Source organism: Brassica rapa, unplaced genomic scaffold, assembly GCF_000309985.2.
Source record: "Brassica rapa cultivar Chiifu-401-42 unplaced genomic scaffold, CAAS_Brap_v3.01 Scaffold0174, whole genome shotgun sequence".
Classification (NCBI taxonomy): Eukaryota; Viridiplantae; Streptophyta; class Magnoliopsida; order Brassicales; family Brassicaceae; genus Brassica; species Brassica rapa.
In genome coordinates this window covers 29,535-54,392 of record NW_022610118.1, presented here as the reverse complement: position 1 = coordinate 54,392, position 24,858 = coordinate 29,535, and the positions used below count along the sequence as shown (strand labels likewise).

Sequence of the window (24,858 nt, the reverse complement as noted above, 5' to 3'; positions counted from 1 at the left end):
TGATCAGCTCCAACTACAAAAGAAGAAAGAGATTGATCTTCCCGCTGAATCAACAAAGCAACTAAACTTCTATGCCAAGTCTGGTGATGTTAAAAGATCTCTCTGCTCTAACCTTCCTATTCTTTTGTTTATCTATTAGGAATCACTCTTGACTACTACTAATATTGCACCGGAGTATCCGAGTGAGGTGTCAGCTCTTTTACAGGAATTTGAAGATGTATTTCCTGAAGATAATCCAATTGGTTTGCCACCTATTCGTGGGATTGAGCATCAGATTGACTTTGTACCAGGAGCTACTCTTCCCAACAGACCAGCATACAGGACTAATCCGGTGGAAACCAAGGAGCTACAAAGACAGGTTGAGGAACTAATGGAGAAAGGCCATATCCGTGAGAGTATGAGCCCATGTGCTGTGCCTGTGCTCCTTGTGCCTAAGAAAGATGGGAGCTGGCGCATGTGTGTTGATTGTAGAGCAATCAACAACATAACAGTGAAGTATCGCCACCCTATTCCTAGATTAGATGATATGCTTGATGAATTGCATGGTTCTAGTGTCTTTTCTAAGATAGATTTGAAGAGTGGATATCATCAAATTAGAACGAAAGAGGGAGATGAGTGGAAAACAGCCTTTAAGACTAAGCATGGGTTGTATGAGTGGTTAGTCATGCCTTTTGGATTAACCAATGCTCCTAGTACTTTTATGAGATTGATGAACCATGTACTTAGATCCTTCATAGGCTTGTTTGTGGTTGTATACTTTGATGATATCCTTGTCTACTCTAAGAGTTTAGAAGAGCATATAAAACATCTTAGGACTGTTCTTGATGTCTTGAGGAAAGAAAAGCTATTTGCTAATCTTAAGAAATGCACTTTCTGTACGGATAACTTGGTCTTTTTAGGCTTTGTTGTGAGTGCAGATGGAGTAAAGGTAGATCAGGAGAAGGTTAGAGCAATTCAAGAATGGCCAATTCCAAAGACTATAAGTGAAGTGAGGAGCTTCCACGGCCTTGCTGGTTTCTACAGGCGGTTTGTTAAAGACTTTAGCACTATAGCAGCTCCCTTGACTGAAGTGATAAAGAAAGAAGTCGGATTCAAGTGGGGAGAAGCACAAGAGACTGCCTTCCAATGCCTTAAAGAGAAGCTTACTCACGCCCCTCTTCTTATACTACCAGATTTTAATAAAACCTTTGAGATTGAATGTGATGCTTCTGGTATTGGAGTGGGTGCTGTTTTGATGCAGGAAAAGAGACCCATAGCTTATTTCAGTGAGAAGCTTGGTGGCGCCACTCTCAACTATGCAACTTATGATAAGGAGTTGTATGCCTTGGTGAGAGCTTTGCAGACTTGGCAGCATTACTTGTGGCCCAAGGAGTTTGTGATACACACTGATCATGAGTCTCTCAAGTACTTGAAAGGACAGAACAAGCTCAGCATGAGACACGCAAGATGGGTAGAATTCATAGAAACCTTTCCTTATGTCATCAAGTACAAACAAGGTAAAGAAAATATAGTTGCTGATGCACTATCTCGAAGGTATGTTCTCTTAAACACTCTTGATGCTAAGCTGTTAGGTTTTGAGCAAATTAAAGATATGTATGAATCTGATCCAGATTTTAAAGAAGCTTATAACTCTTGTGAGAAATTTGCTGCTGGACATTATTTTAGACATGATGGATTCCTCTTTTATGATAATAGATTGTGTGTACCTAATTGCTCTTTGAGAGATTTGTTTGTTAGGGAATCACATGGGGGGAGTCTCATGGGTCACTTTGGTATTGCAAAGACTCTTAAAACCTTGCAGGATCATTTCTTTTGGCCTCAGATGAAAAGTGATGTGGAGAAACTATGTGAGAGATGTGCAACTTGCAAGCAAGCTAAGTCTAAAGTTCAGTCTCACGGTTTGTATACTCCTCTCCCTATTCCTTATCATCCTTGGAATGAAATATCTATGGATTTCATTGTTGGATTGCCTCGAACTAGAACTGGGAAGGATTCCATCTTTGTTGTTGTTGACAGGTTCTCAAAAATGGCACATTTTATAGCATGTCACAAAACTGATGATGCATTTACATGTAGCTAATCTATTCTTTAAGGAGATTGTGCGTTTACATGGCATGCCTAGGACCATAGTTTCTGATAGAGATACTAAGTTTCTTAGTTATTTTTGGAAAACTCTTTGGTCTAAGCTAGGCACTAAGTTGTTGTTCTCCACTACTTGTCATCCGCAAACTGATGGACAGACTGAAGTAGTTAATAGAACTTTAGGAACACTCTTGCGTGCATTCATTAAAAAGAATCTGAAATCTTGGGAAGACTATCTGCCACATTGTGAGTTTGCATATAATCATGCTGTGCATTCTGCTTCTAAGTTTTCACCTTTTGAAATTGTTTATGGGTTCAATCCCACCTCTCCTATGGATTTAATCCCTTTACCTGAGTGTGAAAGGGTCAGTTTGGATGGCAAAAAGAAGGCAGAGATGGTGAAACAACTTCACGAGCAAGCTAGGCTCAACATTGAAGAGAAAACTAAGCAGTATGTCAAGCATGCCAACAAAGGAAGGCGTGAGATGGTCTTTAAGGAGGGTGATAAAGTTTGGGTTCATTTGAGAAAAGAGAGGTTTCCTAATGAGAGGAAGTCAAAGCTTATGCCAAGAATTGATGGACCTTTTGAGATCACAAAGAAGATCAGCAACAATGCCTACAAGATTGATCTCCAAGGTAAGTATGATGTGAGTAATAGCTTCAATGTTACTGACTTGATCCCTTTTATTGCAGATGAACCTGATTTGAGGTCAAATCCTTTTCAAGAAGGAGGGGATGATATGATCATGGACCAGCCAGCTGATGGAGATAGAGATGGCGAGTTTAGAGATGAACCAGCTAAAGAAGATGAGGTCTTAACCATTCCTAAAGGTCCCATGACTCGAGCCAGAGCTAGGAAACTCAAAGAAGCTATTGGAGGACTAATCAGGAAGTCCTTGGAGCAAGAAGAATGTCTTGGAGGAAGCTTGATACTTCAAGATACGCTTATCACCATTCAAGCCATCTTACCATCAAGTTGAGTATCATCTAGGCTAGCAAGCTATGTGTGCTCTTTTCCTATCATTTTTTTTGTCCCATTGGGTTTTGCAATGATAGGTTTTTAACGAGGCCATAGTCTTGCTATCTTATCACCTAGTTGATACTCTCGGACCAAACCACATGAAGAACCTTATGCTATCTTTTATTTCTAAGTATTTATGTCTTTCATTTTTGAAAACTCTATCTAAGTTATGTCTTTATTTCTACATTAATTGGAGGAGCCTGTTCCTTTGATTTCGAAATGCTTGGAGCCTGTTCCAAGCCTTTCACTATATATATGTGTAAGTCGGCAACCCTAGCATCTATCAAGTTTTCTTTCACTTAAACCTTTGTGTTTTCTTCTCCCTTGCTTTCAGTTTCCCAGTTTGTGAATAGCACAGCTTACGCTATCTTATCACCTAGTTGATACTCTCGGACCAAACCACATGAAGAACCTTATGCTATCTTTTATTTCTAAGTATTTATGTCTTTCATTTTTGAAAACTCTATCTAAGTTATGTCTTTATTTCTACATTAATTGGAGGAGCCTGTTCCTTTGATTTCGAAATGCTTGGAGCCTGTTCCAAGCCTTTCACTATATATATGTGTAAGTCGGCAACCCTAGCATCTATCAAGTTTTCTTTCACTTAAACCTTTGTGTTTTCTTCTCCCTTGCTTTCAGTTTCCCAGTTTGTGAATAGCACAGCTTATTGATCAATCTCCAAATGCTTCAAGATGCCTTTGATCCATACTAACTCGTTGGTGAGCTTCAGCATTGCTCTATACTCAGCTTCTGCACTTGAGCAAGACACCACCTTCTGCTTCTTACTCTTCCAAGTCACCAAGTTGCCTCCAATGAATGTGCAATAGCCTGTGGTTGATCTCCTGTCTGCTCTATCACCAGCCCAATCCGCATCACAGTATCCCACCACTTCAGTGCTTCCATTGCAGCCCATCCATACTCCTTGATCAGGTGAGCCGTTGAGATACATCAAGATCCTCTCCACCATGCGCCAATGATGTTCCTTAGGCACTTGCATGTGTTGACTCACCTGATTCACAGCAAAACAAATGTCAGGTCTAGTTATAGTAAGATAAATCAATTTGCCAACTAGTTTTCTATAGAGTTTAGGATCCTGATAAGGTTTGCTGTCTTCAATCTCCCCCTCTCGTGGGACTTTGTAGCCATCCTCCATAGGCATCCTTGCTGTCTTGCCTCCATAAGCACCTGCACCTTTCAAAAGATCAAGTGTATACTTCCATTGGGACATGAACAAACCTTCCTTGGATCTACATATCTCAATTCAAAGAAAGTATTTCATTTCTCCCAAGTCTTTAATCTCAAACATGGATTTAAAAAACTCCTTGGTTGCTATGATACCTTCCTTATCACTCCCTGTGATAATGATATCATCAACATACACAAGGAGTGCAATCATACCTGAGGGAGTCATGAGTGTGAAGAGGGTGTGATCTAGTTCAGACTTCTTGAAGCCTCGGCCATTCAGAGTAGTGCTCAACTTGTTGTACCAAGCTCTTGGTGATTGCTTCAGCCCATAGATAGCTTTCTTCAGTCTTAACACATTCCCTCTCTTCACTAAGTGTTCAAGGCCTGGAGGTGGATGCATATACACTTCATCCTCAAGTTCACCTTGTAGAAACGCATTCTTCACATCCATTTGCCATAACCCCCATCCAAGATTCACAGCCAAGCTTAGTACAATCCGGATTGTGTGTAGTTTAGCTACTGGTGCAAAGGTTTCTATGTAATCTTCTCCATAAGTTTGAGTGAAACCTCTTGCAACTAGCCTTGACTTCTTCCTCTCAATCTTTCCATCCGCTTTGTACTTGATTGTGAATATCCATCTACTGGTCACAGCCTTCTTCCCTTTTGGTAACTCACTCTCGTACCATGTATCATTCTTGATCATAGCTCCTGCCTCAGCTCCAACTGATTCCTTCCATTCTTTATCCATGATTGCTTCTTCATAGCTTCTTGGGATGTAGTTCTCATCCAAGTTAACCATGAAGGCACAATATTCTTCTGGATATTGAGCAAAGGAGCACACGGCTTGAGAAGGATGCTCCACAGCTTGGGCATTGTAGTACACTCTCGTGTTTACCCAGCTAGAAGGATCCTTCCTTATCCTTGTGCTCCTTCTTAGTGGCTGCACAACCGGTTCTTCTTCATGTTGTTCTTCTACCACTTCATCTTGAGAAGGTGTTTGCCTCACACCATGATCATGACCATGACCATCAGAGCCTATGCTCTCTTCTCCTTCATTCTCTACTCCTCCTTCATCCTGGTTAGCCTCTTGCATAGGTTCCTCATGCTCCTCTCCTCCCTCATGATCAAGGTGGGATGGTGTACCAACTTCAGGAGGTGTAGTTGCGTGATTCCTTGGATCCTGGGATGTACTGATTCCAAGACCTTCAAGGATGATCCGCAAGGTGGTGGCCTTGTCTGATGTTAAGTCCTTCAGGTCTTCTTGGTTCTTTTCTTCATAGTATCCTCTATCTTCCAAGAACTTCACACTCTAGATACAAGTGCTCTCCTTGCTATAGGATCATAGCATTTGTATCCTTTCTGTGTAGCTGAGTATCCTATGAACACAGCCTTAGTACTTCTTGCTTCTAGCTTGTTGATCATCTCTCCTGGTTTGAGCACAAAGCATAGGCATCCAAAGACTCGCAAGTAATCAAGTGCTGGTTTGTACCTGTTCAGAACTTCAAATGGAGCCTTCTCATTCAGAACCTTGGTTGGAGTTCTGTTGATCAAGTAACAAGCAGTGGCAACCGCATCACTCCAAAATCTCTTTGGAACATTACTCTGAAACATAAAAGACCTTGCCACTTCCATGAGGTGCCTATTCTTCCTCTCAGCCACTCCATTTTGCTGTGGAGTATACGGACAGCTTGTTTGATGTAGGATCCCATGCTGTGATAAGTGTTGCTTGAATGCATGACTTGTGTACTCTCCTCCATTATCTGATCTCAAAATTTTAATCTTAGCATGATAATGGTTAGTTACATAAGTTTGAAAGTTCCTAAATGCATCAAGTACCCTATCTTTGGTCTGAATTAAGGTTAACCAGGTGTATTTGGATTTTTTATCAATGAATGTGACAAAGTACTTATAACTATCTCTAGATAAGCAAGGAGCAGTCCACACATCTGAATGAATTAGATCAAAGCAATTATCATAAACGGTAGTAGACTTTTGAAACACAGTTCTACAATGCTTGCCTAAAATACAAGCTTCACAATCTTTGTTCTCAAACACAACACCTGGTACCATTAAGTTCAAAGCTTTAACATGAGGGTGTCCTACTCTAGCATACCACAATGCATTTTTATCCAATAAAGAAGCAGAAGTAAATGAGCAACTATAATCAGGAACAGAAGTGAGTTCTTCAAGCATATAGAGATCTCCCTTAGTCACCCCTTTCCCAATCAATCTGCTGCTCTCAATATCCTGAAACTTCACATCATTAGGACTAAAGATAACATTGCATTGTAAATCATTAGTACATTTCTTCATAGATAATAGGTTTGATGTGAATTCAGGCATGTAAAAAGCTCTAGATTCTTTGTTAAACAACTTAAGCTTTCCTATTCCTCTAATAGATATCTTATCCCCATTTGCTATCATCACATGCCCACGCGTAGGTTCTATATCCTTAATCAAGTTCTCATCACTTATCATATGATGTGATGCACCAGAATCAACAATCAATGGTTTACCTACTCGTTTAGCATTATGACATAGATTACTAAGCAATGGATGCATCCTATCAGTTCTAGCAATGTGAGCATTTCTATACTCATTCCTAGCTTCTAACCGTTCTACTAGTTCTCTAATCAAGTGATCATCCTTATATGCAATCATAGAAGCTCCAAAGGAATAACCATAAGTGTTACCGTTTTCCTTTAGCATTTTGAAGAGAGCATCAAGGTCTGATCTCTTGATGTAGTCATCATTGCTGCGTGAGCTTGAGGCGCCTGTGTAAGCCACCAGAGACTTCCCATTCCCATCATTGCCTCCAAGCCCATCCGCTTCACTCGCCTTGCTGGTGCCAGCTCCACTTGAACCTTCAGTCACATTTGCCCTTCCCTCACGCTCCTTCATGAACTTGGCCGGCTTGAGGTGTGGGTGTAGTATCCAGCATTGGCTCTTCTTATGACCATGCTTCTTGCAATGATCACAGTTGCCATTGAACTTCCTGTCCTCGTACTTCCCGTGAGATGCCTTGTTTGCTTGTGGAGTCTCGGTTGAGTCCTCATCAGCTGCTTGATTGGCAAGAGAGAGCTCCCCCTTTCCTCCAAACAACCCCATAGATCCCTGCTCCCTTTGGATTTGCGCACACACCTCCTCAAGGTCCGGAAGCTTATCTGACCTTAGCATGTGCTGGATGAGTTGAGTGTAGGCCGGGTTCAGTGTGAGCAGCAACCCAAAGACCTTGTCTTGCTCGCGCCTCTCATTCAACTGATCTGGATCAGTTGTGCTCGGCCTCAGCATCTCCAGCTCTGGCCATAAGGACCTGAACCTCCCCAAGTGCTTAGTGAACTCCATGTCCTCTTGTGCAAGACGGTTGATCGCTAGCTTCACTTCAAACACACGGCTGAGGTTGGAAGTGTTCCCATATACCTTCTTCAGCGTGTCCCACAGCTCCTTGGCTGATTCACAGTAGCTGTAGGCATCCAAGATAGCTGGGTCCAAGGATGCGTGTAGAACCGTCATCACCAGCATGTCTTCTTGTTGCCATTTCTCCACAGCCGCTTCATTGGAGACCTCTTCTTGATCTCCTCCCTGAGTAATGAGTTTCGGAGCCTCCCCTGTTGTGATGTGCCCCCACAAACCCTTACTTCCCACCGCAGTCTTCACCATCCGAGACCACACAAGGTAGTTGCTATCTTTGAAAGTAACCGCTACCTTCATCCTCATGTTCATCCCATGTTCCATCTTTGCTTGACTTGAAAACTTGAATCTTGAATCTCGTACACACCAACCTTGAGTCTAGAATCACGCAAACACACAGAACGTAGCACAGCTTCAACTAGAACGTATCACAGCTTCAACACCTTCAAGACTACTCGCGTGTAGCTTCAAAGCCGTTAGCTTGTAACTCTCTAAAGATCAAACCCCAGATTCACATGAACCTGGCTCTGATACCATATGAGATTAAGAGATCCTTAGAGTAATCAGAATAAAGAGAGTGTTTAAGAAGTGATTAAGAGAAGTTTGTGAAAGATTAAGAGACTAGATAGAGCCGTTTAGAGTCTAAGAGAGAATCATAGTGTCTAAGAGATTAGAGAGACTCAAACTGCATAATCTTATTAATGAGTGAGGTTACATATTTATATGAGAGCTACAAGGGTTTCCAAGACTCGAAATGGGCACTATTGAAGCATGTGGAGTCAAAGGTTGCTTTAGGGATGGACGGATGAGGGGACTCGCATGCTTCCTCTCTTTACAGCATGTCACAGCCTGGCATGCTCTTCCCTTATCCTCTCAACGTTCTGATCCTTATCCTCTTGAGTAACTCTTCCGCGTTTACCATTTCACTTGGGCAATGCACGGTAAGTCTTGGTCGAGGCTTGGATGGTACGGACTGTACGGCTTGTACGGCCTTGTACGGACGTCCGTACCATGCTCTCTCTAAACTCCACTCTGCCTCATCTCTTCATCTCCTCAACCCCTCTTCTCTTCTTACTTATATGCTTAACTCAACTCACCACACCGTTCTGTTGAGGAGTGTATGGACAACTTGTCTGATGTAGAATCCCATGTTGAGCTAGGTGACTCTTGAATGCATTGCCAGTACTCTCCACCATTATCTGACCTGAAAATCTTAATCTTGGCATTATACTGGTTAGATACATATGATTGGAAGTTTTTAAATGCATCAAGAACCCTATCCTTTGTTTTAATGAGTGTTATCCAGGTGTATTTAGATTTCTCATCTATAAATGTGACAAAGTACTTGTAATTATCTCTAGATAAGCAGGGAGCAGTCCATACATCAGAGTGAACAAGATCAAAACACTTATCATAGATAGTAGTAGATCTTTTAAAAACAGTCTTACAATGTTTTCCCAAAATACAAGCCTCACAATCATTACTTTTAAACATGACACCTGGAAACATTAAGCTTAAGGCTCTAACATGTGGATGTCCTAGCCTAGAATGCCATAATGCACCTTTACTTAAAACAGAACTCAGCAAACAACTAGAAATGGGGTTAATGTCTTCAAGTACATAAAGATCCCCCTTGGTTACTCCTTGTCCGATCAACTTATTGCTCTCAATATCCTGAAATGTCACATTGTTAGGACTAAAGATAACATTGCATTGTAGATCATTGGTACATCTTTTAACAGATAAGAGATTAGAAGTAAAATCAGGCATGTAAAATGCTTTAGAGTTCTTATCAAATAGCTTTAAGTCTCCTACACCCTTAATGGGAATTCTATCTCCATTTGCAATCATTACATGTCCATGAGCAGGTTCTATGTTTTTGATCAAGCTATCATCACTAATCATGTGATGAGATGCACCAGAGTCAACAATCAATGGTTTTATGCCTCTAGCAAGATGAGTTCTAGGTGATTCATTTCTCAGTTTTAATTTCTCAATGATATCTATCAACCTATTCTCATTCCTAGGCATCATGTGAGCAGTATATGAGTAACCAAGAGTGTTTCCGAATGTACCAGACTCCTTAAGAGCTTTGATGAGGGCATCAATGTCAGATTTGCGGATCACTTCATGCTCCAAACTCTTTGCGGCCGTGTAGTGAGTTGCCATTGCCTTGCCTGCGCTTTCACCCACTTGTGCACTTGAGCCCGCTCCTGATGGACCGGCTTCACTTGCTTCAGTAGACAGGTTAGCTCTGGCTTCTCGATCCTTGTTGAACTTGGCCGGCTTGAGATGGGGATGAAGGATCCAGCACTGGCTCCTCTTGTGTCCCGGCTTCTTGCAGTGATCACAGTTGCCTCCAAACCTCCTCTCATCACCATACTTCCTCTCATCAGTCTTGTATGCTGCACGGTTAGCTTGCGCTCCTTCCTCAGCCTTGTTGGCTAGAGCTAAGTCTCCCTTGCTTCCGAAGAGACCAAGAGACCCTTCCTCCTTCTGAAGCTGCGCACACACTTCCTCCATGGATGGAAGACTTGGCATCCTCAGCATGTGCTTGATCACATCATTGAACGGAGGATCCAATGTCAACAGCAACCCAAACACCTGATCCTGCTCCCTCCTCTCCATGAGTAGCTCTTGATCAGCCGTGCTTGGCCTCAATGATTCAAGCTCAGACCACAAGGATCTATACTTGCCCAAATGCTTGGTGAACTCCTCTCCATCTTGTACCAGTGTGTTGATAGCTTTCTTGATCTCATACACACGGTTCAGATTGGTAACGTTCCCAAAAGTCTTTTGGAGTACCTCCCACAGGTGTTTTGGAGTCTCGCAGTAGCTGTAGGCTTCCAAGAGATGTTCTTCAAGTGATCCTTGCAGCACAGAGAGCACCATCAAGTCATCTTGAATCCACTTCTTTCCATCAGCAACCGCGAGCTCTCTTCCACCTTCTTCCTCACTGGCCACTGGTGCTGGAGCTTCATCTGTGATGTGACCCCATAACCCTAGCCTCCCAATGGCTGTCTTCACAAGCCTAGACCACAACAGGTAGTTTCCCCCACCCTTGAGTGAAATCGGAACCGTAATAACCTTGTTTCCTCCCATCTTGATTTGCTTGAACTTAGTTTAGAATCTCACAAGAAAGAACTTTTATCTGAAGGTGAAGAACACAAGATCTCAATACCAAAGCCAACCTGGCTCTGATACCATATGATTTTAGAGAATAAGAAAGGTATTGAGTAGTCTAAGAGAGATTCAAGAGAGATTAGAGTGTTTAAGAGAAAGTGTATGAGATTATCATGATGAACTAGAGAGAGAGACTCATAAACTCGTGTTACTCTTTATTAATCAGAGAGGTTACAATATATAGTTCAGGATACAAGGGTTTCCAAGACTCTAAGGATAAGGTAAAGCATGTGAAGTCAATACAGAAGCTAGACTCGATTTTGAATTGATCCAATGGCTGTTCTCACATGTGTAAGGCATCTTTGCTTTTGCTTTACCTTTCCAGCATGAGACAGGCTGTCACCGCGAGCCTTATCCTTCTCCAACGGACTGATTCTTCTCCAAGACTAAAGGCATTCACCTTTTACCACTCTAACTCCTCATTTTAACTTTCACCTTTGGTTAATGTTTGTGATCATCCTTGATGTGTACGGCCAGTTCCTTCTGTACGGATGGTACGGCTATGGCTGATCACAAACTCTCCCAAAGTCTCACCCCTTCATTCCCTTTCAGTCTCTTAACTCCTTGTGCCTTCTCATACATTGTACTCAGCTCATTTCAACACTTCAGCAGATGGTTATAGGAGAGTGTTCATACTCAGCTTACATGGGAGAAACAGTAGGAGACAGTGCGGATATGAGAGGAATGGATACCAAGAGGGCAGATGAGTGTGTGACTAAGAAGGAATGGATACTCAGCTCATTTCAACACTTCAGCAGATGGTTATAGGAGAGTGTTCATACTCAGCTTACATGGGAGAAACAGTAGGAGACAGTGCGGATATGAGAGGAATGGATACCAAGAGGGCAGATGAGTGTGTGACTAAGAAGGAATGGGATGAGTTGGTTAAGCATGTGTATGCTTTGGCTACGACCCGGAGTCTGGGTGCTCCTGCCAAAGCATCCACATCTAAACCCATCATCATTGACTCTGGAGCAACACACCACATGATCAGTGACAAGAGACTAATCAGTGAGGTTAAAGCAGCAACAGGGAGTGTCATGATAGCCAATGGTACCAGGATCCCAATAGAAGGAGTGGGAAACCTCAAGCTGTTTGAGAAGAACTCCACTGCCTTCTACCTACCTCAGTTTACATCCAATCTAATCTCAGTTAAGAAGGGTACAGTTGATCTGGATTGTCAAGTGGTTTTCAGACCAAATGAAGTTGAGTTCCAGGATTTGAAGACTGGAAGGGTTATTGGCAGAGGAGACAGCAAGCATCAGCTCTATCATCTCCAAACAACTGAGGCGCCTAGTCCTGTGGAGTCTGTGTTTAAGCAGCACAACGGATAGGTGTGATAATCTCACATGGCATGCAAGGTTGGGACATCCTCATGCCAAGGCAATTGAACTGATTCTACCAAGTATGGCGTTCAATCACTTGGAGTGTGAAGCTTGTATACTTGGAAAGCACTGTAGGACTGTCTTCCCAACATCAGAAACCAGATATGAGAATTGCTTTGATCTGGTGCATTCAGACGTGTGGACAGCTCCCTGTATGTCTAGAGACAGCCATAAGTACTTTGTGACTTTCATTGATGAGAAGTCAAGTACACATGGATCACCATGATTCCCTCCAAAGACAGAGTCCTGGAAGCCTTCATGAACTTCCAAGCATATGTTACTAACCAGTACAATGCCACTGTGAAGATTCTGAGGTCTGATAATGGAGGAGAATACACTAGCAATGCTTTCAAGAGTCATCTTGCAAAGCATGGGATTGTGCAACAAACTAGCTGTCCTTACACACCACAACAAAATGGGGTGGCTGAGAGGAAGAACAGACATTTGATGGAGGTTGCGAGATCAATAATGTTCCACATGAATGTCCCTAAGAGGTTTTGGAGTGATGCTGTTCAGACTGCTTGCTATCTCATCAATAGAGTGCCAACCCGTGTCTTGAAGAAACTGTCTCCCTTTGAAGTATTAAACAAGGCCAAGCCACACATTGATCATTTGAGAGTCTTTGGGTGCTTATGTTATGTGATGATTCCCGGAGAAAGAAGGAACAAGCTAGAAGCAAAAGTACTAAAGCTATGTTCATTGGGTACTCAATCACTCAGAAAGGCTACAAATGTTATGATCCAATAACTAGGAGGGTTAGGGTATCTAGAGAAGTGAAGTTTGTTGAGTCTAAAGGGTATTATGAGGACAAGAAATGGGAAGACCTAGAGGATCTGTCCCGAGCTCCATTAGAGAAGGCAACAACATTGAGGGTGTTGTTGGAGATATGACTTTTAGGAATATAAAGATTAATCTGAGTTTAGAATAGGATTAAGGAAGAGAATAAGAGATTTAAGAGACTGATTAGAGGCTAATGGAGAATCATGATGAAATGAGTAAAGAGAAAGATTGTTTAGAACTGTCTAATCTTTATTAAGGGATGAGATTACATATATATAGGTCCATACACTTAGGGTTTTCGAAATCATAAAGCTAAGTAAGCATGTAGAGTCAAAGAGGAGCCTAAGCTTTAATTTGAACCGGCCAATGAGTGTCTTCACACGTTTGGAGCATCTTCTGTTGAGATGAGAGAATAAAGAGTTGATATATTGAGAGAGGAAGGGATTTGGAGCAGACAGTAACTTTGGAGAGTTACCACAGTAACTTTATTGTTACTGTGGTAACTAAAGAAGTTACCATAGTAACCAGGGTAACTCGGATGGCAAGGAGAAGTTACCTTAGGTTGTCTACACTTGATCTGAGTATGGGAAGGGATAAGAGAGGAGACTTGGACAGGCTGTCACTAGCTGGAAAGGAGAAGAGTGCTTTAGCACTATTAGAAGCATGTGAGCAATCTAAGCCATGGGATTAACAGCCTGGTCTTTGACTACACATGCTTATCTTATCCTCTTAGATGGATTTCGAAAATGCTTCTTCCTTTAGTATATATCTGATGTAAACTCTCTCATAATTAATTAATGGAGTTTTGAGTCTCTCTCTTCAGTCTCTCTCTTGTTCTTAATCTCCAATCTCTTTAATTCTCAGATTAGACTTAATCATTCTTTAAATCACAAAATCTAATATGGTATCAGAGCCAGGTTACTTTAAAAGGAGAGAGTGATTTCGTTTTTCTAAAGGTTCTTGATTGTTCTTGAGTGTTCTTGAGAGTTCTTGAGAGTTTTCAAGAGCTAGATCCTTTGAAACTCAAGTTTGTGTATGTTGGTGTTTCTTTTTGAGAGTCAGCTTCAAGGGAGTCCCTTTAGGTGTTTGACAAGGTCAAAAGAGGGGTCTAGCTTGTGGTTGATCTGGGCGTGTGAGTTAGAAGTATTTGAGGGAAGATTTAGGCTAAAGAAAATGGAGCTGCTTCAATCTGGTACAACAAGGCGTGAAGAGAAGAAAGAGAGAGGGAATGAGTGGGGGTGGTTCTCACAAATGAAAACAACTCTGAAAAGGTGTGGAGTTTGGAGAAACCATGAGAAGGAAGAGTCTTTGAAGGGTAAAGCTGCTGAGAAAGATCAGACAGCAAGAGAAACAAATGGAAATTGCTTTAGTCTTGAAGAAAGTACACTGCTTGAGAAGATTGAAGATGTTTATGAGAACAAGATCAATCTTAGGAGAGTGTATGAAGTCAAGAAGGTGATCAGTGGAGTTAAACAAGGAAGAGAAGAGTTCAATAACCATGTGAGGAAGCTACAACACTTGTGGGTTGAACTACAAGGGTTGAGATCCCATGTGGATGGGGATGCTACACAAGAGCAAGAAATGGTCTTGAAGCTCTTGGCGAGCATGGAGTCATCATATGGGTGGCTGGTGGAGATGGTTCTAAGAGAGGAACAGCTTCCTGAAATGAAAGAGATCTGTGTGCTTATAAGAAGGGCGTATGAGATGATGAGAGATGATGAGAGGCTAACCATGAGTAGGAGTGAGAGCTCATGGAAGCCAACTGGGAGTAGGAGTGAGAGCTTCCAGAAGCTAACCATGAGTAGGAGTGAGGGCTCATGGAGGCTAACCGGGAGTAGGAGTGAGGGCTTCCGGAAGAGGAGGAGGTGCAGAATGCTATCCAAAGCTTCTATCAACATAGGAAAGGGTAGGAAGAGAGTTGTGGGAGAGTGTTCTTACTCAGCCTACATGGGGGAATCAGTAGAAGACAGTGGGGTGTTAAAAGAGCAGAAGAAAGGGAGTGGAGCTGATGATCTCATCACCAGGAAGGAATGGAGAATGTTCATGGAACATGTACAAGCCTTAGCAGCAAGCAAGAAGCATGCTATACAATCCGGAGCTTCTAAACCCATTGTGATTGATTCTGGAGCAAGTCATCATATGATCAGTGATAGGAGGCTTATAAGTGAGATCAAAGCTGCAACAGGGAGTGTTATGATAGCTAATGGTGCCATGATCCCAATAGAAGGAGTGGGAAAGCTCAAACTGTTTGAGAAGGACACGGCTGCCTTCTACATGCCTCAGTTCACTTCAAATCTATTATCTGTGAAGAAAGCTACCATTGATCTTGGTTGTCAAGTAGTATTCAGACCTGATGAAGTTGAGTTTCAAGATTTGAAGACTGGGAGAGTCATTGGCAGAGGAGACAGCAAGAACCAGCTATACCACCTCGACTTGGCTAAGACCTCTAATCCCTTTGATTCTATTTGCTTGAGTAGTACTGCTGAGAAGATTGATAGTATTACTTGGCATGCTAGATTAGGACATCCTCATGCTCGTGCCATTGAATTGATAATCCCTAATATGTCATTCAATCACCTGGATTGTGAAGCATGCATATTAGGAAAGCATTGTAGGACTGTTTTCCCAACATTTGAGACTACTTATGAGCATTGCTTTGATCTAGTTCACTCGGATGTGTGGACCGCTCCATGCATGTCTAGAGACAGCCATAAATACTTTGTGACATTCATTGATGAGAAGTCTAAGTATACATGGCTCACATTGCTTCCATCTAAAGATAGGGTGCTAGAAGCTTTTATGAACTTCCAAGCATATGTATCTAATCAATACAATGCTACTGTGAAGGTACTGAGATCAGACAACGGAGGTGAATACATCAGCAATGCCTTCAAGAGTCATCTAGCCAAGCATGGGATTGTGCATCAAACCAGTTGTCCCTACACACCACAGCAGAATGGTGTAGCTGAGAGGAAGAATAGGCACTTGATGGAGGTTGCTAGGTCGATGATGTTTCATGCAAATGTCCCAAAACGTTTTTGGGGAGATGCTGTACAGACTGCTTGCTATCTCATCAACCGGGTCCCAACTAAGATACTGAAGAATCTGTCTCCATTTGAGGTGCTGAATAAGAGCAAGCCTTTTATTGATCACCTACGAGTATTTGGGTGTGTATGCTATGTCATGACTCCAGGAGAACAGAGAAACAAGCTGGAGGCAAAGAGTACTAAGGCTATGTTCATTGGATACTCTATCACTCAGAAGGGATACAAGTGCTATGATCCTGAAGCAAGGAGAGTGATGGTATCTAGAGAAGTGAAGTTTATTGAATCAAAAGGGTATTATGAAGAAAAGGAGTGGGAAAATCTGAAGGATTTGTCTCAAGCTCCATCTGATAGAGCAACAACACTTAGGGTGCTGTTGGAGAAGCTAGGGATAGGGTTATCCCAGGATCAGGAATCTGGAAGAAGAGAGTCTTCCAATCCGACTAGTGAAGCTGAAAGAACAACTCCTCTTGATCATGAGAGGGGGAATGGAACTGAATCTCATGAGCAAGTGCAAAATCAAGAAGATTCAGGCCAGCATAATCAAGAGGTGACACAGGAAGTAGAGAGTAGTGCTCAGTCTAGTGGAGATGGGCAAAGAGAGTCTACTGGCTCAGATGAGAGTGGAGAGTGGGAAGGAGATCCTAATGGGTCAAATGAGAGTGGTGCTCAATCAAGTGAAGATGGGCAAGAGCCACAAGAAGAACAAGTTCAGGAGCTAAGGAGGAGCACAAGGGTGAAGAGAGATGCTTCCAACTGGGTAAACACGAGAGTGTACTACAATGCCCAGGCTGTGGAGCATCCTTCTCAAGCTATGTGTTCCTTTGCAGAGTTTCCGGACGAGCATACAGTCTTCACAGTAAGCTTGGATGAGAGCTATATTCCAAGGACATATGAAGAAGCTATAGCTTTAAAGGAGTGGAGAGATTCAGTTGCTGATGAGTCCGGAGCCATGATTAAGAATGAAACATGGTATGAGAGTGAGCTGCCTAAAGGGAAGAAGGCAGTGACTAGTAAATGGGTGTTCACAATCAAGTTTCATCCTGATGGAAGAATAGAGAGGCGCAAGTCTAGGTTGGTGGCAAGAGGATTTACTCAGACATATGGTGAGGACTATGTTGAGACCTTTGCTCCTGTGGCTAAACTTCATACTATCAGGATTGTATTATCTTTAGCTGTGAATCTTGAGTGGGATTTGTGGCAAATGGATGTGAAGAATGCATTCCTTCAAGGAGAGTTGGAAGATGAAGTATACATGCATCCACCACCAGGTCTTGAACATCTAGTAAAGAAGGGTAATGTGTTGAGGTTGAGGAAAGCTATCTATGGTCTCAAGCAGTCTCCAAGGGCGTGGTACAACAAGTTGAGTACTACACTGAATGGGAGAGGGTTCAGAAAGTCAGAATTGGATCACACTCTCTTTACCCTAACCACCTCATCTGGTATTGTGGTGTTGCTTGTGTATGTGGATGATATCATCATCACAGGCAGTGATAAGGAAGGCATCAAGGCTACAAAGGAGTATCTCAAGGCAAGCTTTGAGATTAAAGACTTGGGGGAAATGAAGTATTTTCTTGGGATTGAGATATGCAGATCAAAGGAAGGATTGTTTATGTCCCAAAGGAAGTATGTGATTGATCTCTTGAAGGGAGCAGATGCCTATGGAGGAAAGACAGCCAAGATGCCAATGGAGGATGGTTACAAGGTTCCACGTGAGGGGGAGATTGAGGATAGCAAGCCATTCCATGATCCTAAGCTGTATAGGAAGCTAGTGGGGAAGTTGATTTATCTTACCATTACTAGACCTGATGTGTGTTTTGCGGTGAATCAAGTCAGTCAACACATGCAAGTTCCTAAGGAGCACCATTGGCAGATGGTGGAAAGGATCTTGATGTATCTGAATGGAACTACTGGTCTTGGAGTATGGATGGGATGTAACAAGAGTACTGAGGTAGTAGGCTATTGTGATGCAGATTGGGCTGGAGACCGAGCAGACAGAAGATCAACCACAGGCTATTGTACATTCATTGGTGGTAACTTGGTCACTTGGAAGAGTAAGAAGCAGAAGGTAGTGTCTTGTTCTAGTGCTGAGGCTGAGTATAGAGCAATGCTGAAGCTTACAAATGAGCTAGTGTGGATAAAAGGGATTTTGAAGCATCTGGAGATTATTCAAGCAACGCCAATGACAATGCATTGTGATAATCAAGTAGCTATCCACATTGCATCTAATTCTGTGTTCCATGAGAGAACAAAGCACATTGAGGTTGATTGTCACAAGGTGAGGCAGATGATGATTCTTGGGGTGATTCTACCTTGTTATACTCGGAGTGAGGATCAGTTAGCAGATGTGTTCACAAAGGCAGCAAGGCAAAAGACAATGGAGTCCATACACATCAGGTTAGGACTCATTGATCTCTCGCCTAAGGGCTAGTCTATACACTCTCCTGATCATGTGATCTCTACTCTTTCCTCATTAAGGTTTTGTCCCAATGGGTTTTCTTTAATGAGGTTTTAATGAGGGAGATCTCATGGTCCTTCCAAGCTTGACTTGTTTCACATGGTCAAGCTTGAGGGGGAGTGTTGAGATGAGAGAATAAAGAGTTGATATATTGAGAGAGGAAGGGATTTGGAGCAGACAGTAACTTTGGAGAGTTACCACAGTAACTTTATTGTTACTGTGGTAACTAAAGAAGTTACCATAGTAACCAGGGTAACTCGGATGGCAAGGAGAAGTTACCTTAGGTTGTCTACACTTGATCTGAGTATGGGAAGGGATAAGAGAGGAGACTTGGACAGGCTGTCACTAGCTGGAAAGGAGAAGAGTGCTTTAGCACTATTAGAAGCATGTGAGCAATCTAAGCCATGGGATTAACAGCCTGGTCTTTGACTACACATGCTTATCTTATCCTCTTAGATGGATTTCGAAAATGCTTCTTCCTTTAGTATATATCTGATGTAAACTCTCTCATAATTAATTAATGGAGTTTTGAGTCTCTCTCTTCAGTCTCTCTCTTGTTCTTAATCTCCAATCTCTTTAATTCTCAGATTAGACTTAATCATTCTTTAAATCACAAAATCTAATTCTTGATCCAAGACTAGATGCTCTTCCTTTCCAGCTCTTGCCAGCCTGTCCTAGCTGTCAAGCCGCGTCTCCCTTATCCTCTCAACGTTCGGATAAGGTCTTGGCCGATTGTAACTTAAGCTCAGTACATGGGAGTTACTTGGATAGTTACTTTGACCCCTTTTACCTTGTACGGATGATCACTTGTACGGCCTTGTACGGATGATCAACCCATTCCTCCTCTTCACCTCTTTGTTCTCTTTATGTTCTCAACTCCTTTGTGTCTTTACCTCAAATGTCTCAACTCATCTCAACACTCCCCCTCAAGCTTAGCTTTGTGAAAGCCTAAGCTTGGACAGCTATGAGATCTTCCTCATTAAAAACCTTACCAAGGAAAACCCATTGGGATAAAACCTTGATAAGGGAAAAAGAGTAAAGACCTCACAGCCAAGGGGATCAGCTCCTTCTCTTCCCAAGATCAATGAGGCCCAACCATATGTGAATGGACTCCATTGTCTTCTGTCTTGCAGCCTTGGTGAACACATCCGCTAACTGATCTTCACATCTTGTGTAGCATGGCAAGATGACTCCTAGGATGATCATCTGCCTCACCTTGTGGCAATCAACTTCAATGTGCTTGGTTCTCTCATGGAACACCGAGTTGGAGGCAATGTGGATAGCTGCTTGGTTGTCACAATGCATGGTCATTGGCGTGGCTTGATCAATCTCCAAATGCTTCAAGATGCCTTTGATCCATACTAACTCGTTGGTGAGCTTCAGCATAGCTCTATACTCAGCTTCTGCACTTGAGCAAGACACCACCTTCTGCTTCTTACTCTTCCAAGTCACCAAGTTGCCTCCAATGAATGTGCAATAGCCTGTGGTTGATCTCCTGTCTGCTCTATCACCAGCCCAATCCGCATCACAGTATCCCACCACTTCAGTGCTTCCATTGCAGCCCATCCATACTCCTTGATCAGGTGAGCCGTTGAGATACATCAAGATCCTCTCTACCATGCGCCATTGATTCTCCTTAGGCACTTGCATGTGTTGACTCACCTGATTCACAGCAAAGCAAATGTCAGGTCTAGTTATGGTAAGATAAATCAATTTGCCAACTAGTTTTCTATAGAGTTTAGGATCCTGATAAGGCTTGCTGTCTTCAATCTCCCCCTCTCGTGGGACTTTGTAGCCATCCTCCATAGGCATCCTTGCTGTCTTGCCTCCATAAGCACCTGCACCTTTCAAAAGATCAAGTGTATAGTTCCTTTGGGACATGAATAAACCTTCCTTGGATCAACATATCTCAATTCCAAGAAAGTATTTCATTTCTCCCAAGTCTTTAATCTCAAACATGGATTTAAGAAACTCCTTGGTTGCTATGATACCTTCCTTATCACTTCCTGTGATAATGATATCATCAACATACACAAGGAGTGCAATCATACCTGAGGGAGTAGTGAGAGTGAAGAGTGTGTGATCTAGTTCAGACTTCTTGAAGCCTCGGCCATTGAGAGTAGTGCTCAGCTTGTTGTACCAAGCTCTTGGTGATTGCTTCAGCCCATAGATAGCTTTCTTCAATCTTAACACATTCCCTCTCTTCACTAAGTGTTCCAGGCCTGGAGGTGGATGCATATACACTTCATCCTCAAGTTCTCCTTGTAGGAATGCATTCTTCACATCCATTTGCCATAAGCCCCATCCAAGGTTCACAGCCAAGCTCAATACAATCCGGATTGTATGTAGTTTAGCTACTGGTGCAAAGGTTTCTATGTAATCTTCTCCATAAGTTTGAGTGAAACCTCTTGCAACCAACCTTGACTTCTTCCTCTCAATCTTTCCATCAGCCTTATACTTGATTGTGAATATCCATCTACTAGTCACAGCCTTCTTCCCTTTTGGTAACTCACTCTCATACCATGTATCATTCTTGATCATAGCTCCTGCCTCAGCTCCAACTGACTCCTTCCATTCTTTATCCATTATTGCCTCTTCATAGCTTCTTGGGATGTAATTCTCATCTAAGTTAACCATGAAGGCACAATGTTCTTCAGGGTATTGAGCAAAAGAACACACAACTTGGGAAGGATGCTCCACAGCTTGGGCATTGTGGTACACTCGCGTGTTTACCCAAGAGGAAGGATCCTTTCTCAGCCTTGTGCTTCTCCTCAATACTGGTTGTTCTTGCTCTTGAACCGGTTCAGCTTGTGCATTCGGTTCTTGTGCTTCACTCTGATGTTCTTCATCTCTTTGGTATTGCTCACCTTGATGATGAGAACCTGAGTTGATCTCTTCTCCTTCCTCACTCAAGCCGACACCTTCTTGGCCATTTTCTTGAGTTTCAGGTTCATTTCCCCCCTCATGATCAAGGTGAGGTGTTTGAGCAGCTCTACTTGGTTCATTTGAGCTCTCTTCTTGACTTCCACTTCTTGTGGACTGATCCTGGTTCATCTTGATACCGAGACCTTCCAAAATGATCCTTAAGACTCCAGCCTTATCTGATGTGAGATCCTTCAAGTCTTCTTGATTCTTCTCCTCATAGTATCCCTTTTCTTCAATAAACTTCACATCTCTAGATACAAGTACCCTTTTAGCTTCTGGATCATAACATTTATATCCTTTTTGAGTTGTTGAGTAGCCAATGAACATTGCCTTTCTGCTTCTTGCTTCTAGCTTGTTCCTCAACTCTCCTGGTACTAGAACATAGCATAAGCATCCAAAGACTCTCATGTATTCCAAGGATGGCTTGCGCTTGTTCAGAACTTCAAATGGTGCTTGATCCTTCAACACCTTTGTGGGCATCCTGTTAATCAGATAGCATGCAGTAGACACAGCATCACTCCAAAACCTCTTAGGTACATTGGCTTGAAACATCAGGGACCGAGCCACCTCCATCAAGTGTCTGTTCTTTCTCTCGGCCACACCATTCTGTTGAGGTGTGTAAGGACAGCTTGTTTGGTGAAGGATTCCATGATGCTCTAGATGACTCTTGAATGCATAGCTTGTGTACTCTCCTCCATTATCTGATCCAAAATTTTAATCTTAGCATGATAATGGTTAGTCACAAAAGCTTGAAAGTTCTTGAATGCATCTATCACCCTATCTTTTGATGGGATTAGTGTTAACCAGGTGTATATAGATTTTTCATCAATGAATGTGACAAAGTACTTATGATTATCTCTAGATAAGCTAGGTGCAGTCCAAACATCAGTGTGAATTAAATCAAAGCAACTTTCATAAACAGTAGATGTTCTTGGAAAAACATTCTTACAATGCTTGCCTAAAATGCAAGCTTCACAATTCTTATTTTCGAAAACAACACCTGGTAACATTAAGCTTAAAGCTCTCCCATGTGGATGTCCTAATCTAGCATGCCACAATGCATTTTTATTCAAACTAGAAGCAGAAGTAAATGAGCAGTTATAATTGGAAACATGATCAAGCTTCTCAAGCATGTATAAGTCTCCCTTTGTAACTCCTTTTCCAATCAATTGGCTGCTCTCAATATCCTGAAACTTCACATCATTAGGACTGAATATAACATTGCAATTCAAATCAGTAGTGCATTTCTTAACTGAAAGTAGGTTTGATGTGAATTCCGGAATATAAAATGCTCTAGTGTTCTTATCAAATAGCTTCAAGTTTCCTATACCCTTGATGGATATCTTATCTCCATTTGCAATCATCACACATCCATTAGTAGGTTCTATATCTTTAATCAAGTTGGTGTCACTAATCATATGATGAGATGCACCAGAATCTATAATCAATGGTTTGGATGTATTGCTAGCACTATGGCAGATACTAATTGGTGATCTATATGCATTCATCCTAGCATTTCTATCAATGCAATGTTCAATTCCAGTCTTACTATCAATCCTAGCAATCTCAGCCACATTAGGAGTCATTTGTATAGTTATAGCAATCATAGATGCACCAAATGAATACCCATGAATGTTACCATTATCCTTGAGCATTTTGATGAGTGCATCCATCTCGGATCTCCTGATGAAGAGATCATTGCCTCGGGGGTTGATAGCTCCAGTATAGGTCACCAAAGCCTTGCCATCACCTTCACGGTTCTCCACTTCAGTAGCTCGGTTAGATGGCCCTGCTCCACTTGTTCCTTCAGTCATGTGAGCTCTAGCTTCTCTCTCCTTCATGAACTTGGCTGGCTTCAAGTGGGGATGGAGTATCCAGCACTGACTCTTCTTGTGTCCATGCTTCTTGCAATGATCACAGCTTCCATTGAACTTCCTGTCTTCAAACTTGTTGTGTGTGGCTTTGTTGGCTTGTGGAGTCTCTTCTCGGTCAGATTGCGCAGCATTTGCAAGAGACAAGTCTCCCTTGCCTCCAAACAAGCCCATTGAGCCCTGCTCCTTCTGTATCTGCGCACACACTTCCTCAAGATCAGGTAGTTTCTCAGACCTCAGCATATGTTGGATAAGGCCATTGTAGCTTGGGTTCAACGTGAGTAGCAACCCAATGACCTTATCCTGCTCACGCCTCTCATTCAGCAGCTCAGGATCAACCGTGCTTGGCCTCAGCATCTCCAACTCAGACCACAGAGACCGGAACCTCCCTAAGTGCTTAGTAAACTCCATGTCTTCTTGCGTGAGCCCATTGATTGCCTTCTTGACTTCAAACACCCGGTTCAGATTAGAAGTGTTCCCATACACTTTCTTCAGAGTATCCCACAGCTCCTTGGCTGTCTCACAGTAGCTATAAGCATCTAAGATAGCTGGCTCCAATGAAGCATGAAGTACTGTTATTACCATCATGTCTTCTTGTTGCCACTTCTCAACATCACTCTCCGTGGGGCTCTCCTTATCACCTCCTTGGGTAATCGCCATTGGAGCCTCACCAGATGTGATATGCTTCCACAGACCCTTGCTTCCCACAGCAGTCTTCACCATCCTAGACCAGACTAGGTAGTTGCTCCCCTTGAATGTCACCGCGACCTTCATCTTCATGCCACTCTCCATTCTGAACAGCTTGACGTCTACAGCTTGAACAAAAGACTAGATCTTGTACTGAGAACTCACACAGCTCTCCAGAACACACCTTCACTCTTGAGTCCTCAAATGAACCCTCAAAGTATCACCAAGTCACAAAGAATCGACCTTGAGCTTGGAACTTCAAAGAAACCTTCAACGCACTCACTAGACCTCTCAAAGATTTCAACCTTGAATCTTTAAGAGAGCTACCAAAGAACTCAGATTGTAATCAACCTGGCTCTGATACCATATGAATTTTAGGAATATAAAGATTAATCTGAGTTTAGAATAGGATTAAGGAAGAGAATAAGAGATTTAAGAGACTGATTAGAGGCTAATGGAGAATCATGATGAAATGAGTAAAGAGAAAGATTGTTTAGAACTGTCTAATCTTTATTAAGGGATGAGATTACATATATATAGGTCCATACACTTAGGGTTTTCGAAATCATAAAGCTAAGTAAGCATGTAGAGTCAAAGAGGAGCCTAAGCTTTAATTTGAACCGGCCAATGAGTGTCTTCACACGTTTGGAGCATCTTCTTGATCCAAGACTAGATGCTCTTCCTTTCCAGCTCTTGCCAGCCTGTCCTAGCTGTCAAGCCGCGTCTCCCTTATCCTCTCAACGTTCGGATAAGGTCTTGGCCGAGTGTAACTTAAGCTCAGTACATGGGAGTTACTTGGATAGTTACTTTGACCCCTTTTACCTTG

The 24,858-nt window shown here is 42.4% G+C and overlaps 1 protein-coding gene across 1 annotated transcript; it reads right to left on the bottom strand.

Moving 5' to 3' along the window:
• Positions 1-9,316: 9,316 nt before the first annotated feature.
• On the bottom strand, positions 9,317-10,506 carry LOC117129821. Its single transcript, XM_033283056.1, has 2 exons — positions 9,775-10,506; positions 9,317-9,373 (listed from the first exon to the last, which is right to left on the bottom strand). Exons 1-2 carry the CDS (start codon positions 10,325-10,327, stop codon positions 9,366-9,368), a joined length of 561 nt encoding a protein of 186 aa, XP_033138947.1. The 5' UTR covers positions 10,328-10,506; the 3' UTR covers positions 9,317-9,365.
• Between the last annotated feature and the right edge of the window lie 14,352 nt (positions 10,507-24,858).